At 52.3% G+C, this 18,325-nt stretch overlaps 2 protein-coding genes across 2 annotated transcripts in view; both read left to right on the top strand.

Moving 5' to 3' along the window:
- SNX9 (sorting nexin 9) overlaps positions 1 to 17,955 on the top strand; it is a 97,201-nt gene extending 79,246 nt beyond the window's left edge. Inside the window, exons 13-18 of the mRNA XM_066372939.1 lie at positions 390 to 467; positions 3,785 to 3,861; positions 4,947 to 5,036; positions 7,043 to 7,157; positions 8,998 to 9,089; positions 16,127 to 17,955. Of these exons, the coding sequence (XP_066229036.1) occupies positions 390 to 467; positions 3,785 to 3,861; positions 4,947 to 5,036; positions 7,043 to 7,157; positions 8,998 to 9,089; positions 16,127 to 16,174 (500 nt within the window). The 3' untranslated portion in view covers positions 16,175 to 17,955. The remainder of the gene's footprint in view (positions 1 to 389; positions 468 to 3,784; positions 3,862 to 4,946; positions 5,037 to 7,042; positions 7,158 to 8,997; positions 9,090 to 16,126) is intronic.
- The window catches only part of SYNJ2 (synaptojanin 2), a 120,721-nt gene continuing 119,725 nt past the window's right edge, over positions 17,330 to 18,325 (top strand). The window contains exon 1 of the mRNA XM_066372534.1: positions 17,330 to 17,608. Within this exon, the coding sequence (XP_066228631.1) occupies positions 17,330 to 17,608 (279 nt within the window). The remainder of the gene's footprint in view (positions 17,609 to 18,325) is intronic.

Here is an 18,325-nt window from a genome sequence, read left to right as displayed (position 1 = left end):
CAGTTTACTTATCTGAGCCTTACGGTCCTCACCCATGGCGCGGAGGGGTGTGGGCCTCTGGCAGAGGGGCTGTGAGGGTGTGGGAGCGCTCTGTGCACTAGGAGCCATCTTCTCAGTGGCCGGTCCACTTTGATTGCCCTCGGTGAATGGGAATGTGGGCAGGGTGGGTTGTTAATAGTAGCATCCATCACGAATTGAACAAATGGTTAGTTACAAACTGAAAAAAACAATCATTAATTGAAAAAAAATAATCATTTTATGAAAGAATATAGACTATTTTGAATCACTTCAAATTTCTATTATTATAAAAGTTATCACTTTTAGAAAGTAGTTGAATCCCACTTCGGTTTGCTCGGGAGATGAGTTGAGAATTTCTTTTTCTCTCGCAGCATTACCCAAGGAATATCAGAAGATAGGAAAGGCCTTGCAGAGTTTAGCAGCAGTGTTCAGTTCCAGTGGTTACCAAGGTATGTCTGTCTCTGTTCATTCCTGAGCCTGAGCGCTCTTTCCAGACGGACCCCCCTCTCAGGCTCTGCAGACGGGGCCTCTGCAGGTCAGCAGCCTGACCTGAGCCTGAGCGCTCTTTCCAGACAGACCCCCTTCTCAGGCTCTGCAGACGGGGCCTCTGCAGGTCAGCAGCCTGACCTGAGCCTGAGCGCTCTTTCCAGACAGACCCCCTTCTCAGGCTCTGCAGATGGGGCCTCTGCAGGTCAGCAGCCTGACCTGAGCCTGAGCGCTCTTTCCAGACAGACCCCCTTCTCAGGCTCTGCAGACGGGGCCTCTGCAGGTCAGCAGCCTGACACCGACTCAGATTGACGGGGCTCACTCCTCTCGGGATGTTTACAGCCTCACATCCTTCCTTTTGAGAAGAATGAAGGATTGTTGTTTGTATTTTCTTTAGCGTTTTTACCTGTATTTGCATAGCTCTTCTGTTTTAATAAAACAGGAGACTGTTATATGTAGCATTCTGCCCTGCTTTCATCTCTGCCAGACTGAAGTCAGATCAGGTCTTCCTGTTACAAAGGCCAGATCCCATCAAGGTCATCTGCAGGAACACTTTCTAACAAATTCATGTTGCCTTAATTCTCTTCATAATCCCTAATTGTTTATATATCTTACCTGAGCTATTCCAGTTTCATTGGATGTTTATATTGATAACACTTATAAGAACAAATTAGCTGTTTGCTTTATATTTTGGTTTATATTTTTAATTTGGCCTATGGAGCAGGTAGGAAGGAAAAGTATTGTCTGGTGAGCGGCACCTGTTAAATTTGAGTGTGTCCCATCATTTACAGAGAAATGATAGAATTTGTACATTCACCAGGGAGTTTATCCTGATACCCAGTGAACATAGGTATTTGAATGTCAGTGTTTGAATATTTTCAGGAGTAAGAAATTAGTGTCACTAAAGTTTAAGACTTGGGGCCTCCCATGTAAGAATTCAAGTCCCCATTGACTGGTCTCTTCCATGTCGAGTAAAATGAAGGTCAGCATCGAGGAGCACTGGCTCACCACACCTCCCTTTGCTTACAGACAACAGTGTGCTGCTGCCTCGGTCCTGCAATAACGTAGATGTTTTCTGTCTCTAAGGGTGTCTCAGACTGTATTAAATATAACTCTCCAGGCTCCTTTTAACAGTACATGGACTAACACTGCAACAGTACAGAGACTGTCAGCCTGGCCCCTGCACAAGTCCGTGAAGCACTTCATATTCTCGTTACCATGGAGATACAATTGATAAAAAAGTTTAATAGCTATCTATAGAGGAAGGAAGAGGTATAGGAGCTAGACTTCTCATCGTATCTTTTTTGGGAAGATTTCACTTTGGAACTGTGTGAACATTCTGCGTAATTATTAGAAAACAAATCTTAAGTCAGAATGTTTAAAAAAAATTCCTAAAAAGCAAAAGCAAACTAAAACAAATGACTTCATACATAAAGACGAAGGCATAGCCACATAGAGAGGAGTAACTTCAGATCACTCTAAAACACTGCATTCTGACAGCACATCCTCTGAGCAGACCTGCGGTGTACAAGACTGCAAAAGATTCTAATTGTTTCCAGTAATCGTGGTTAGCAGTATAGTATTGTTATTGTTTCAAAACTTCTAAAATTACTTTACATGTTGTAAGGTAGAGCAGATACATAATTGTGTTACTGTTGTTAACACTAATATTTTTAAATAAGAGATAAAAATCAAAAGTTTTAAGATATATTCAGAAAAACACTGTTGCTCTAATTTGAATTGGAGACACCAGTATGAGCCCACGTGTGTTTTCCTCTTTTAAAAATATTAGATTGCTTTGCTCTGTTCTGAAAAGACCTAGATCCAATCCAGCAGAAGAAGCACTAGTCAGCACCACGTTCCACCAGAACGAACCAGGTTTCTGTTTAGCAAAAGAACTCGGATACCAATCTGAAGAGACTTCCGCTGATGAAGAAAAGATTTGAGCATTAGTGCAAATAATAATTGCACTTCATTCTCTGAAATGATGCATATCCAGTGTGTTTAAACCCTGCTGAATCCAGTGGTACTTCAAGAAACGTTAGTCTCCTCTACCTTTGAAGCGTGGTTAGGTGTCAGCTCACAATTCTGAAAACTGCAAAGAGGAAGAATTAAGCATTTAACCTGCTTTTCCTATTCTTACACCTCAAGGTAACCAAAAGGTTGATAAAGGAAGGTTTTTCTTATAGAAGTACCTCAGCTAATAAAGAGTGGTAGAAGTAGAATGGCACCGCTTTTGCACACTCATTCTGACGTGAAGACCTAGGCAGTGATCACACAAAATACAAGTAGCTAGAACGTGTGTCGTCTGAACCCAGGCAAGCCTCTGGGTCTGACCACTAGTGTAAAGAACAGCCCTGGAACAGAGGACTGTGTTACCACAGCCGAGACAGTGGGCAGCACCCAGGCCATGGCTGCAGTGCAAGTGGCCTGCTTTCTCCAGCACACCCCCCAGAAAGAAATGTTGTGAGAAAACAGAGGAACAGGGCGAAGGAACCTATAGATGTCAGAAACACACCAGCTTTAGGCCATGTGAATGCTTCCACATCCTGATTCAAGCTGCTAACGTGAGACTCCAGAAAGCTGCCCACTGACCGAAGCTTACATCAGGGACAGTTGTCTTAATTGTGTTATGATATCCTTGTCTTCTGGGGAACGCTTGTGGATGAGATGTTACGTGGCCATGAAAGGGGAGGTAGGAGTGGATGGCACAGGTGGGAAACACTGCCCCTGAGCTGTGAGTCGGGAGATAGGTTACGTGGCCGTGAAAGGGGAGGTGGGAGTGGAAGGCACAGGTGGGAATACTGCCCCTGAGCTGTGAGTTGGGAGACAGGTTACGTGGCCATGAAAGGGGAGGTGGGAGTGGATGGCACAGGTGGGAACACTGCCCCTGAGCTGTGAGTTGGGAGACAGGTTACGTGGCCATGAAAGGGGAGGTGGGAGTGGATGGCACAGGTGGGAACACTGCCCCTGAGCTGTGAGTTGGGAGACAGGTTACGTGGCCATGAAAGGGGAGATGGGAGTGGATGGCACAGGTGGGAACACTGCCCCTGAGCTGTGAGTTGGGAGACAGGTTACGTGGCCATGAAAGGGGAGGTGGGAGTGGATGGCACAGGTGGGAACACTGCCCCTGAGCTGTGAGTTGGGAGACAGGTGCTGGCAACTGGGGATTCCCTGTACTGCCTAGTGTTGTAAAGTTTGAGTTTTTCTATAATGTTTAAATAAAAGGAATGAAAAGACAGTGTGACTTTGAACCACTGATGACAGTGATGACTTTCAGGTGAAACAGATCTGAACGATGCAATAACAGAAGCAGGCAAGACCTATGAAGAAATCGCCAGCCTCGTGGCAGAGCAGGTATTAACATAGCCACACAATTCCAATTAAGATTTGATGCCTCTGAATCTGCATATTTCCTTTAAAATCGCATTTAAGACAAACTTTCCAAATGGATACCCTCTTCTTTCCTATTCCTGTGTATCTTTGTTAATTACATTTGGTAACAGTGATTCTTATGTTAAGCTAAGTGATGGATGAAGTTGTCATCGAGAAATCTAACACAATACCTTATGTTGAGGGCTCAGATCTGTCATTAGCCCTCAGGGATCAGTATGTCCAGGAAGGAGCACTGCTCGGGTCCCCTGTAGACTCTTACTTAGCCTCAGTGTCCTCATCTGGAAAATGGCGACGGTGGCGCCAACCTTGTAAGGCACTCACCTGTCAGGAGCTCAGGATCCCACGCCTCCTAAAGAGAGGCCTGCGCTCCGATCCCAGCGTGAGTGCATCTCTGCTACAGGACATGGCGTTGGTCGGAGTCTCACTTCTCTTTTGCAGAGAACAGAAATAAGTTCCTGTAAGGGGACTAATCATCTAAGTTGTTCTAAATCAAAAAAGTTTTTCAGATAACTTTTTAAAGCATGTGGGCACACGTACCTGTGGATACACACTCATGTCACTCACTGCCCTCCTGATACTTATAAAACAGATTAACTTTTAGAATTGTGCATAGCATAGCTATTAAAAATTATAATTCAAGAAAATGGAAAGTGTTAAAATTGTCTCAATGATTACTAGATTTTTAAATAATACCTTTATATTCTCTGCTAAAGTTTAGACATTAAACTATAACATCTCATTTCCTTATATGTAAACATGCAGTCCTGTATTTTCTTCATGGTGTTATATTTTGAGCAACGTCAAAGTAGCCAATTTTCCCAACCAGCTAAAAAATGATCTGATGTTTTACCATTTTGTTTACAGCCTGTGGTTGAGGGCATAGTAGTCTGGGGTTATTTTCTTGTAGGAAAACTAGACGGCATGCTGAGCACTCAGTGACTTAATGTAGTGCCCAGAGGGCTTGGCTCGTCCGTCCTCAGATACAAGCCTCCTTGTCCTGGATTGTCTGAGTCCTCTGCCAGTAACAGCCCTGCGTCTCGTTGCAGCCCAAGAAAGACCTGCACTTCCTGATGGAATGTAACCACGAGTACAAAGGCTTCCTCGGCTGCTTCCCAGACATCATTGGCGCTCACAAGGTAACCTGACCGTGGGGTTGGCAGAGGACAGCACGGCCTCGGCTCTCGGCCCTGAGGCGGGGGACGCTTCCTGGAGCCCCTGCCCGTCCTGGGGGGTTCAAATAGCAGCGTCCCATCACATGTTTGGAAATAACAGTTCCTTTTATTACGTGAAAAGGTTATTTTGATGGAACTAAAAAATAAAAAGTATTTCTGTATGCATGTAGTTAGGTCAGGTATCAAACAAAATAATTATAATGTTTGGAATTTAAGATAATAATAGGAGTAATCATTCCTTTGTCAGTGAGACCCCTGTAAGCTGTTTGGCATGTCCTCAAAGACCATTCCCTGTCCAATAAGGTGTCATTCCTGAGCCTGACAGCAGATTTCTAGTTAAAATTAAATTTTGTTGATGTTGGTATTAGATGTTTATACTAATGAAAAGAAAACTATGTAATTTCCATCAAAAAGTATTTTTAAACTAAACTAAATGTAAAAATTGGCTTACAATAGCCTTGCATTTTGATTCTGGTTAAATTTTTCCCTCTCTCTTTCACAACCTGTGTATTACCTCAGAACTCTGGGTATTTTATCAATGGCAGTACTCTAGGGTAGTGTGGTATAGTACTTGGATTTGTTAGGAAGCTCTTTATAAAGAATGCTCTGTGTCCATTTTAGCGTTTAGCTTTATAATTAAAGTATGAATAGGCCCTGGCTGGGTTGCTCAGTGGATAGAGCATCATCCTAGCACGCTGAGGTCCTGGGTTTGAATCCTGGTCACGTACAAGAAACAATCAATGAATGAGTGCACAACTAAGTGAAATAAGTTAATGCTTTTTCTTCCTCTCTTTTTCTCTTTCTTCTTCTCTTTCTCTCAAATCAATAGAAAAAAAAAATTAAGGTATGAAGGTCACATAGGTAAATAAGAATTCAGATGATTCAGATGACTTACTATAAAACAACATTCTTTATCCATTCATCCATCAATGGGCAGTTAGGTTTCGTCTCTGCTGTTTTCAGTCATGTGGTACAGACTGGGAGTGCTCCATCTTTCTGAGGTGGTGATTTTGTTTCCTTCAAATACGTCACAGAAGTGGAACTGCTGGGAGAGTATATGTTAAATATTCTCATCATAAGAAAAATATAATCATGTGAGCGAGATGTATGTTTACTATCAATAGACTCATGGTAATCATTTCATAATAGATAAATATATCAAGTTATTATGTTGCACACCTTTAGTTAATACAGCGTCATTATGTTTCAGTAAACCTGAAAAAAATAATAAGATTAAAATCTCAATTTATAAAACCAGCCCCTCAGAACAGTTAGCTTGTTCTGGGGTCTATGCAGCTGAGCTAAGCCCTGGCCGGGAGCCGGGTTTACGCCCGCGGGCAGAGCCTGCGCTCCGGCAGCTTGATGCACTGAGCCCGCTGGCGATGTGGGGCAGGGGCTTGCTCCGGCTTTTCCAGCTGCTTCCGTCTGGGCACTGACTTAAACTGACGCAGTGCATCTTACCGAAATCCCAGCAAAGCTCTAGCCTTGCGACCTGCACGCCTAAGCTCCAGCCTGTAAAATCTGAGGGGTGGAGTCTGGGAATAAAAGAATAAATGGTATCGGAATATTTTAGAAGTCCTCCACTTTAGAGACAGCGCATGTGCCGTGTGCATGTGCTAGACCACCGCTCACCAAGTGGCTGCGAACTCACTCCTGTGGTCCTGTCGTGCGCCACCCTCATCCTGGCCCCGGCTCACAGGTGTTCCGGAAAGGGTGCTGTCTGCTTTCCTGCATCCTCCTAACATGACAACTTAAATCTTAGTTACATTTTTTTAAGAATGGTGACCTTTTTGTTTCCAGGCGATTTAAGGGAAGTTATATTTAGACTCTTTCTTCTGTTCCTGCCTTGGGACATATTCCTGTTCAACAGGGAGTCCATTATAAAAGTTGTTGTGTTGTTACATTTTAAACTGATGACTGATCCTTTTAGCTTTGTTTTACAGATGCCATTTTATTTCCGTATTTCATAGGGAGCGATAGAAAAAGTGAAGGAAAGTGACAAGCTGGTGGCAACTAGTAAAATCACCCCGCAGGACAAGCAGACCATGGTGAAGCGCGTCGGCACGATGTCTTACGCGTTACAAGGTGAGGGGTCACGCGTGGCTGCTGGGCCTTGTTCTCACCAGCAAAACCGCTGATTTCCTTGCTGGAGAGAAATCCAAATGTGAACAGTTAAATAAGAGCTGATTTAAGAATTTCCTCAGGCGCCTCTCGTTCACAGGATCCCAGTGTTAATGCAAGTCTGCACTGACCTGACATAGCTGTGGACAACGCTGTGATTACACATGCGCGCTCTGACTGTTTCTTAGTGACACTGAAGGTGCCTTGTGTAGCCTTACTATCAGCACCTGTCAGAACGCTCTTAGACCCCAGGTTCAGTGTTAGCGGTCTGTGCCCTCCACACCCTGGACTGTGTAGCCTTACTATCAGCACCTGTCAGAACGCTCTGTTAGACCCCAGGTTCAGCGTTAGCAGTCTGTGCCCTCCACACCCTGGACCGTGGCGCGTACAGTGTTTGGAGGTAGCAGTTAGACACAGCTTGGCTGTCAGTAAGGGGAAGATAGTCGTTCATTTTCACACATCTGAGTGTTTTCCAGCACATAGGAGCAGTGAGTGGGTTTTTTCCTTTTTGGTGGACAGAGTATTCACGGGCAAAGAGGAAAGATGCTCTGGTCTGAACAGCAGCCCATAAGATAATGCTACAGGATTGTGTCGTTGCCCTTTGGGAATAAAACGTGCTCGCATGTTGTTGAGGAATAAATGTCGGTGATTGTGGAGGGCCCTGAAAGCCTGGCAGAAGAGTCGGGCTTGGTGTGGGCGTTAACAGTCGTGGAAAGCTTTTGATGAGGAAAGAGCAGAGCTCAGGGAGAAGGGCTTGCTCGTGACCTGGGATACACTGGAGGGCAGACGCTGGCCCAAGCCCAGCCCAAAGGCCATGGCTTCTGTGGCCTGGGGTTCGAGGACCCAAGGACGTGCTGGGGAGAGAACGGGGCGTGTCTGCAGGCTCGTCCCAGGAACAGCCTTCAGGGCGAGGCTGTGCGTGGGAGAAAGGGCTTGTCTGCAAGATGGCCAGAGCTAAGACTGCGGGAGCCAGATGAGAAACCCGACTACAGACCTGGGTCTGGAAGGGTTTGAATAGGGAGTTCAGTATTGAACTTGTGTTCGGGGTTACCCAAACAGCTTAGTGAAGAGCTTTGTACAACTGCAGATAACTGTGTCAAACTCAGAACAGTTAGCTTTCGTGGACACCGCCGCATGTCCGTGTCCAGGAAAGGCACGTGGCACAGGGTGAGGAGCCCTGAGGAGGAAGGCCCCTGGGGTCGTGCTGGGTGGGGGTGGTACCGAGAGACCCATCTATAAGAGACCGATTGCAGGGCGGATATACCAGCAACAATGACAGGTGGGCATCAGGTCCTCTCACCAGCAGGAGGCGGCCTTCCGACAGGTGTGGAGCTCGGGCCTGAAGCTCCATCACTGCTCTGCTCCCCTCTGGCCTCTCAAGGGCCCCGAGAGACCTGCCCAGACCGGCACTGGGCGAGAAGGGACGTGGCACAGCCCGCCAGGGGCCTCGCTGGGTCCCTGTGAACACGGACTTCTGAACTGCAGTCTGGGGAGAACATGATCAAGTCGGTTTCCTGCTCAGTTGCTGTGTTAGGACATAATCCGCATTTGGGTGATTATCTGTGTTGGGCTTCCTAGTAGTTAATGTGCAAATCAGCGAAACTCATTCATCTACTGGAAAGTATCGTTTGCTGTTTGCTGTTCCAATTGTGTTTCTAGCCTCCTTATAGTGGTTTATCAAGAGCCGGCACTGCCCTGAAGCCGGCAGAGTAAAACTGGCGGGTGGTGAGTAGCAACCCAGCCGAGAGGCCAGGTGGCATTTTGGAGTTGGGGGCACTGACTGACGTGTTGCTCTCGGTTGCAGCCGAGATGAATCACTTTCACAGTAACCGGATCTATGACTACAACAGCGTCATCCGCCTCTACCTGGAGCAGCAGGTGCAGTTCTATGAAACGGTGAGTGTGCCGCCCGCCCGCCCGGCTGCCTGTGTGCGGACAGGGGTTCCTGGTTACTTACTCTGACCGTCTCAAGTTAACCTGTTTGCATTTTTTAATCCTGGTGTTAAACCCAAAGGGGCTAAAGATTGAATATGGTTTATTTTAACCTCATAATTACCTCTGCCTTTCCGTTTTGAATAACACTGGGTTAAAAAAGGCTTTGTTTTGAAGAAGGGGGGTTGGGTGCTAGTGGCGAGGCCCCAAGAAGGCGGCATTGTGTGATTGGGGCTCCCTCCCCTCCTCACTGCCCCCCTGTGCTCCCGAACACTGCTGAGGGGGATGAGCTCACCCTGCTGCCCAGCGGGCTCTGTGCGCAGGAGCCTGGCACCGCACAGCCCAGAGGCGGTCTTTGTGAACGAGGTCTCACGTGTGCCAGAGGGACTACAGAGAGAAAAGAAAAAAGAGAGACGTTAAATATTTTCATTCAGAAAACAGTACGGAAAACGTGAACTTTGGTGCCTCTGCACAGTAAATAACACCCAGTCGCCCTCTGAGGACAGGTCTGCAGCTCCGTCCTTGACCCTGTGCTGGCTGCCATGTTTCTTGCTGGGTTCCCATTGTTTTCATGGTGTCATCTCGTGTCTGGGCAGGGATAACAGTAGACAGGCCCCACATTCACAGCCCCGACATGTCGTCTTTGGACTAGACACTGCCGGAAGATGTCCGTCTCCAACAGCAAATTCTTGGAAAGGCGCTGTGACCGACGTGTAACGCACATTGTGAATGGTGCATGGGACACCGGGGGCTGTGGGGACAAGTGGAGAGAGAGACTGCTCGGGAGCACTGCCCTCATTGGGGGCACCCAGTGTTACTGCAGGGGGGGTGTGTGCACCCAGTGTTACTGCAGGGGGGGTGTGCGCACCCAGTGTTACTGCAGGGGGGGTGTGCGCACCCAGTGTTACTGCAGGGGGGGTGTGTGCACCCAGTGTTACTGCAGGGGGGTTTGTGCACCCAGTGTTACTGCAGGGGGGTTTGTGCACCCAGTGTTACTGCAGGGGGGGTGTGCGCACCCAGTGTTACTGCAGGGGGGGTTTGTGCACCCAGTGTTACTGCGGGGGGTGTGTGCGCACCCAGTGTTACTGCAGGGGGGGTTTGTGCACCCAGTGTTACTGCAGGGGGGGTTTGTGCACCCAGTGTTACTGCGGGGGGTGTGTGCGCACCCAGTGTTACTGCAGGGGGTGTATGTGCACCCAGTGTTACTGCAGGGGGTGTGTGCACCCAGTGTTACTGCAGGGGGTGTATGTGCACCCAGTGTTACTGCAGGGGGGTTTGTGCACCCAGTGTTACTGCAGGGGGGGTTTGTGCACCCAGTGTTACTGCAGGGGGGTGTGCGCACCCAGTGTTACTGCAGGGGGGTGTGTGCACCCAGTGTTACTGCAGGGGGGTGTGCGCACCCAGTGTTACTGTAGGGGGGGCACCCAGTGTTACTGTGGGGGGGGCACCCAGTGTTACTGTGGGGGGGGCACCCAGTGTTACTGTGGGGGGGGCACCCAGTGTTACTGCGGGGGGGGCACCCAGTGTTACTGTGGGGGGGGCACCCAGTGTTACTGTAAGGGGGGGCACCCAGTGTTACTGTAGGGGGGGCACCCAGTGTTACTGTGGGGGGGCACCCAGTGTTACTGCGGGGGGGGCACCCAGTGTTACTGCGGGGGGGGGCACCCAGTGTTACTGTGGGGGGGGCACCCAGTGTTACTGTAGGGGGGGGCACCCAGTGTTACTGTAGGGGGGGCACCCAGTGTTACTGCGGGGGGGGCACCCAGTGTTACTGTAGGGGGGGCACCCAGTGTTACTGTAAGGGGGGGCACCCAGTGTTACTGTAGGGGGGGCACCCAGTGTTACTGTGGGGGGGCACCCAGTGTTACTGTGGGGGGGGCACCCAGTGTTACTGCGGGGGGGGCACCCAGTGTTACTGCGGGGGGGGCACCCAGTGTTACTGCGGGGGGGGCACCCAGTGTTACTGTAGGGGGGGGCACCCAGTGTTACTGTAGGGGGGGCACCCAGTGTTACTGTAGGGGGGGCACCCAGTGTTACTGTAGGGGGGGCACCCAGTGTTACTGCAGGGGGGGCACCCAGTGTTACTGCAGGGGGGGCACCCAGTGTTACTGCAGGGGGGTGTGCGCACCCAGTGTTACTGTGGGGGGGGCACCCAGTGTTACTGTGGGGGGGGCACCCAGTGTTACTGTAGGGGGGGCACCCAGTGTTACTGTAGGGGGGTGTGCGCACCCAGTGTTACTGTAGGGGGGTGTGCGCACCCAGTGTTACTGTAGGGGGGTGTGCGCACCCAGTGTTACTGTAGGGGGGGCACCCAGTGTTACTGTAGGGGGGTGTGCGCACCCAGTGTTACTGTAGGGGGGTGTGCGCACCCAGTGTTACTGTAGGGGGGTGTGCGCACCCAGTGTTACTGTAGGGGGGGCACCCAGTGTTACTGTAGGGGGGTGTGCGCACCCAGTGTTACTGTAGGGGGGTGTGCGCACCCAGTGTTACTGTAGGGGGGGCACCCAGTGTTACTGTAGGGGGGTGTGCGCACCCAGTGTTACTGTAGGGGGGGCACCCAGTGTTACTGTAGGGGGGTGTGCGCACCCAGTGTCACTGTAGGGGGGGGCACCCAGTGTTACTGTAGGGGGGGCACCCAGTGTTACTGTAGGGGGGTGTGCGCACCCAGTGTTACTGTAGGGGGGTGTGCGCACCCAGTGTTACTGTGGGGGGGGCACCCAGTGTTACTGCGGGGGGGGCACCCAGTGTTACTGTAGGGGGGGCACCCAGTGTTACTGTAGGGGGGGCACCCAGTGTTACTGCGGGGGGGGGCACCCAGTGTTACTGTAGGGGGGGGCACCCAGTGTTACTGTAGGGGGGTGTGCGCACCCAGTGTTACTGTAGGGGGGTGTGCGCACCCAGTGTTACTGTAGGGGGGGCACCCAGTGTTACTGTAGGGGGGTGTGCGCACCCAGTGTTACTGTGGGGGGGGCACCCAGTGTTACTGTAGGGGGGGCACCCAGTGTTACTGTAGGGGGGGCACCCAGTGTTACTGCAGGGGGGGCACCCAGTGTTACTGTAGGGGGGTGTGCGCACCCAGTGTTACTGTGGGGGGGGCACCCAGTGTTACTGTAGGGGGGGCACCCAGTGTTACTGCAGGGGGGGCACCCAGTGTTACTGCAGGGGGGGCACCCAGTGTTACTGTAGGGGGGCACCCAGTGTTACTGTAAGGAGGCGCCTGGTGTTACTGTGGGGGGACACCCAGTGTTACTGCAGGGGGGTGTGCGCACCCAGTGTTACTGCAGGGGGGGTGTGCGCACCCAGTGTTACTGTAAGGAGGTGCCCGGTGTTACTGTGGGGGGGGCACCCAGTGTTTCTGTAAGGAGGCGCCCGGTGTTACTGTGGGGGGGGCACCCAGTGTTACTGCAGGGGGGGTTTGTGCACCCAGTGTTACTGTAAGGAGGCGCCCGGTGTTACTGTGGGGGGGGCACCCAGTGTTTCTGTGGGGGGGGGCACCCAGTGTTACTGTGGGGGGGGCACCCAGTGTTTCTGTAAGGAGGCGCCCGGTGTTACTGTGGGGGGGGCACCCAGTGTTTCTGTGGGGGGGGCACCCAGTGTTACTGTGGGGGGGGCACCCAGTGTTACTGTAGGGGGGGCACCCAGTGTTACTGTAGGGGGGGCACCCAGTGTTACTGCGGGGGGGGCACCCAGTGTTACTGCAGGGGGGGCACCCAGTGTTACTGCAGGGGGGGCACCCAGTGTTACTGCAGGGGGTGTGTGCACCCAGTGTTACTGCAGGGGGGGCACCCAGTGTTACTGCAGGGGGGGCACCCAGTGTTACTGCGGGGGGGGCACCCAGTGTTACTGTAGGGGGGGCACCCAGTGTTACTGTAGGGGGGGCACCCAGTGTTACTGTAGGGGGGGCACCCAGTGTTACTGCGGGGGGGGCACCCAGTGTTACTGTAGGGGGGGCACCCAGTGTTACTGTAGGGGGGGCACCCAGTGTTACTGTAGGGGGGGCACCCAGTGTTACTGTAGGGGGGGCACCCAGTGTTACTGCAGGGGGGGCACCCAGTGTTACTGTAGGGGGGGCACCCAGTGTTACTGTAGGGGGGTGTGCGCACCCAGTGTTACTGTGGGGGGGGCACCCAGTGTTACTGCAGGGGGGTGTGCGCACCCAGTGTTACTGTGGGGGGGGCACCCAGTGTTACTGTAGGGGGGGCACCCAGTGTTACTGTAGGGGGGGCACCCAGTGTTACTGTAGGGGGGGGCACCCAGTGTTACTGCAGGGGGGGCACCCAGTGTTACTGCAGGGGGGGTGTGCGCACCCAGTGTTACTGTAAGGAGGCGCCCGGTGTTACTGCAGGGGGGGCACCCAGTGTTACTGCAGGGGGGGCACCCAGTGTTACTGCAGGGGGGGCACCCAGTGTTACTGTAGGGGGGCACCCAGTGTTACTGTAAGGAGGCGCCTGGTGTTACTGTGGGGGGACACCCAGTGTTACTGCAGGGGGGTGTGCGCACCCAGTGTTACTGCAGGGGGGGTGTGCGCACCCAGTGTTACTGTAAGGAGGCGCCCGGTGTTACTGTGGGGGGGGCACCCAGTGTTTCTGTAAGGAGGCGCCCGGTGTTACTGTGGGGGGGGCACCCAGTGTTACTGCAGGGGGGGTTTGTGCACCCAGTGTTACTGTAAGGAGGCGCCCGGTGTTACTGTGGGGGGGGCACCCAGTGTTTCTGTGGGGGGGGCACCCAGTGTTACTGTGGGGGGGGCACCCAGTGTTTCTGTAAGGAGGCGCCCGGTGTTACTGTGGGGGGGGCACCCAGTGTTTCTGTGGGGGGGCACCCAGTGTTACTGTAGGGGGGGCACCCAGTGTTACTGCGGGAGGGCACCCAGTGTTACTGTGGGGGGGCACTCAGTGTTACTGTAGGGGGGGGCACCCAGTGTTACTGTAGGGGGGGCACCCAGTGTTACTGTGGGGGGGCACCCAGTGTTACTGTGGGGGGGCACCCAGTGTTACTGTAGGGGGGGGCACCCAGTGTTACTGTGGGGGGGGGCACCCAGTGTTACTGTAGGGGGGGGGCACCCAGTGTTACTGTGGGGGGGGGCACCCAGTGTTACTGTGGGGGGGCACCCAGTGTTACTGTAGGGGGGGGGCACCCAGTGTTACTGTAAGGGGGGGCACCCAGTGTTACTGTGGGGGTGTGCGCACCCAGTGTTACTGTAGGGGGGGCACCCAGTGTTACTGTAGGGGGGGCACCCAGTGTTACTGTAGGGGGGGGCACCCAGTGTTACTGTAGGGGGGGCACCCAGTGTTACTGTAGGGGGGGGCACCCAGTGTTACTGTGCGGGTGTGCGCACCCAGTGTTACTGTAGGGGGGGCACCCAGTGTTACTGTGGGGGTGTGCGCACCCAGTGTTACTGCGGGGGGGGCACCCAGTGTTACTGCGGGGGGGCACCCAGTGTTACTGTAGGGGGGGCACCCAGTGTTACTGTAGGGGGGGGCACCCAGTGTTACTGTGGGGGTGTGCGCACCCAGTGTTACTGTAGGGGGGCACCCAGTGTTACTGTAGGGGGGGGCACCCAGTGTTACTGTAGGGGGGTGTGCGCACCCAGTGTTACTGTGGGGGGGGCACCCAGTGTTACTGTGGGGGGGCACCCAGTGTTACTGTGGGGGGGCACCCAGTGTTACTGTAGGGGGGGCACCCAGTGTTACTGTAGGGGGGTGTGCGCACCCAGTGTTACTGTGGGGGGGCACCCAGTGTTACTGTGGGGGGGGGCACCCAGTGTTACTGTGGGGGGGCACCCAGTGTTACTGTAGGGGGGGCACCCAGTGTTACTGTGGGGGGGCACCCAGTGTTACTGTAGGGGGGGCACCCAGTGTTACTGTGGGGGGGCACCCAGTGTTACTGTAGTAGATACGTGTGTCTGTGTGAGAGTCATTGGAGGGCAACTCAGGAAGTTCTGATAATGTTCATTTGTTAAATAGTTTTCAAGTCCAAGTGAGTTTTAATTATTAATGGCATCATAATTCAGAGCAGGAAACGATGTACCTAATCACTGTCTTTGTCAGATCTAACACAGTTGTTAGAATGGGCGTACATAGTTGTTCAGGGCGAACACTTTTGAGCACTGTGTACTCAGCACTTCCTGCAGATGCTCAGGCTCCAGCATGACTATACCTCTATCCTCACGGAGCTTGCGTCTCCCCGTGGGAGACACAGGCACATGACTGGCCCTGCAGGACAGCAGGAGCTTTATGACGGAGGTAACAGTCCACTGCTGTGGTAGCAGGGCCATGAGCCTGGGGCGTGCTCGTCCGCGGGGTCTTAATTTTTTTTTTAATTTTTTGTATTTTTTTTTTCTGAAGCTGGAAACGGGGAGAGACAGTCAGACAGACTCCCGCATGCGCCCGACCGGGATCCACTCAGCACGCCCACCAGGGGCGATGCTCTGCCCACCAGGGGGCGATGCTCTGCCCCTCCGGGGCATCGCTCTGCCGCGACCAGAGCCACTCTAGCGCCTGGGGCAGAGGCCAAGGAGCCATCCCCAGCGCCCGGGCCATCTTTGCTCCAATGGAGCCTTGGCTGCGGGAGGGGAAGAGAGAGACAGAGAGGAAGGAGGGGGGGGGGGTGGAGAAGCAAATGGGCGCCTCTCCTATGTGCCCTGGCCGGGAATCAAACCCGGGTCCCCCACATGCCAGGCCGACGCTCTACCGCTGAGCCAACCGGCCAGGGCCTGTCCGCGGGGTCTTAGATCCTAGGTGGACCACCTCCTGCCTCCCAGAGGAGGAGCGGATCGTCCTGAAAGGCCGCGGACCGAGGCCACCGCGTGCCTGGGAGGTGCGGGTGCTCCCCGCGGCGTCTGCTTTAAGAGGGACTCACAGCAACGTGCAAGGCCCACGTCCAGATGCATAGACCCAAGTGTGTGAGATCGCTGCGTGTTTAACTCGGACAAGATGGAAATAATTGAATAACGTGAAACCGTAATGGGGCTGATAGCTCAGAATGTCTTGTTTTCTCACCAGATTGCAGAGAAGCTGAGGCAGGCCCTCGGCCGCTTCCCGGTTATGTAGGACGGAACGGACATGAAGAAAACTCCGAAGTGCTTCTTTCTGACTTGGGATAATGCAATTTAATTTTTTCCCCCACCATCCAAAAAATAAGGAAAGAAAACCAGAAAGAAATGAGTTGCAAAAAACTATTACTAGCCTAAATGCATTAGTTATATAGTCTTCTTTTGTTCATTTCTACACCCATTATTTAAACCAATGGAAATTGTCTCTATTTTTGGAAAGTACTTAAAATTACCAGACTTTTGAATGGAAAACGAGAGGTTTTTCTCCTGAGAGTTTACATAAAATTATAATTTTTAAGTCACCCAATCTTCCAAAGTTCTTACCCAAGATCAGATAACTACTAATTGCTTTCTTAAATATATAAAATATGCCAGAATAGAAAATATATGTTTGTATATATTTTTATAATTCTTTCAACACTTTGGGATTCCTGTCTATTTAGGAAAATCCACATGCCTTTCACTGTCGTATTTATGACTCAAGTGCTCACGCTCGGGAGGCAGCGGAGGGCCCGGATGTGCGCTGTGCCTTCCGGGGTCGCAGCCTGGCATCGGCCGCCCTCGGGACGGGTTCGGGCTGGCATCTGGGGGAGTGCCTGCTCTCCTGGCTCTCCTTCCCATTCGCGGCAAGCTCTCTGCTGGGAAGATACGTAGGGGACGTGGGGGACTTTTTTCAAATGCTCCCGGGCATGGAGCAGCCGTGCTGAGCCCAGTGCTCAGGAGGGAGTGTCCCGGGCTGGGTGTGGGGACAGACACGCTCCTTCAGAGCCTTTTACCTTTTTCAGTCTTCAGCTGCCCAGTCAGACAGAGTGAGAAATGAGCAGGGTCTGCCCCGTAGTTTGGGCTGTAGACTAGTGGGCCAGTTGATGTCATCTAAAAAGATGAAAAACAGTTCCATGACCTCTGCTGTCCCCACCAAATGGAAGAGCTCAGTGCCTGGGAAGGCCAGCAACCTGAACGGTGTGCACCAATCCTCACGCCTTCACGTGTCAGATGAATGGTGTGCACCAATCCCCACGCCTTCACGTGTCAGATGAACGGTGTGCACCAATCCTCACGCCTTCACGTGTCAGATGAACGGTGTGCACCAATCCCCACGCCTTCACGTGTCAGATGAACGGTGTGCACCAATCCCCACGCCTTCACGTGTCAGATGAACGGTGTGCACCAGTCCTCACGCCTTCACGTGTCAGATGAATGGTGTGCACCAATCCCCACGGCCTTCACGTGTCAGAAAACTGCAGCAGATGTGCTTCCCGACCGTGCTCTCAACCTCAGAACGGATGGCCCACCAGGACTTCAGCCAGCGGCCCAGAGCAGTCAGCCTCCGCAGTCCGCCGGCTGGAGCTCCGAACACCAAGCACTGCCTCCCCTGCAGACGGGCCACCCTGTCCTGCACCTGCCTTACTGCGCCGTCCTTGCCACTTCACCTGTCTCCCCTGGTCACCACCTTACGGAACACACCGCCTGGGCCAGCACAAGGAACATGAAACCAAAAAGAAGTAGAAGAGGAAATCAGAGGAAACAAACATGAGAACTTATTGTTCTTTAGTATCACGGGGGTTTTGTTAATGTTTTATAAGTGATTTTCCCTCCTTGATTTTTCTTTTATAAAATCTCATAGAGCACTGTTCATGGTATAGTCATTTAATATATGTAAAAATTGTAAAGAATATGTACAAATGTTTTACACAAATGTCAGAGCATGTAGAAGCCAGCATTTAAATAGATTGTTTAAAGAAACTGTACAGTAAATTCTCCAACCACATTTTCAAAACACTTTTTGGTGTCTGTGTGATTTCTCTTATTTTTATCATGGCTTCATATTACCATCTGCTGAAAATAGTCCCCACAGTGCCACGGGTGCGGGCTAGGAGGAGGAGGCAGTGGGGGTGGGGTGGGGACCACAGGCACTTGGGTCCCTGACCCATGTGACCTCAGGGGCCTTCAGAGCCTGCTTGGCCGGAGCCCATTGCACACTGCCTCCGTTCAGTCAGGCCCAGGGGCTATTTCTCCGAAGGAGGGTCGTTACCTGCCCCGGAACCCTCAGGCCTGTGCGATTCCCTTCGGGGCTGCCGGAGGCTCCAGGCCGCACCCTCTGGCTCTCCACTTCAGGCACTGGGCGTGCGGTCTGGGTCGCAGGGCCCAG

Source organism: Saccopteryx leptura, chromosome 3 (genome assembly GCF_036850995.1).
Source record: "Saccopteryx leptura isolate mSacLep1 chromosome 3, mSacLep1_pri_phased_curated, whole genome shotgun sequence".
In the NCBI taxonomy this organism is placed as follows: Eukaryota; Metazoa; Chordata; class Mammalia; order Chiroptera; family Emballonuridae; genus Saccopteryx; species Saccopteryx leptura.
Note: the sequence above shows the minus strand (reverse complement) of the source record. Positions and strands in the feature narration are given on the sequence as shown.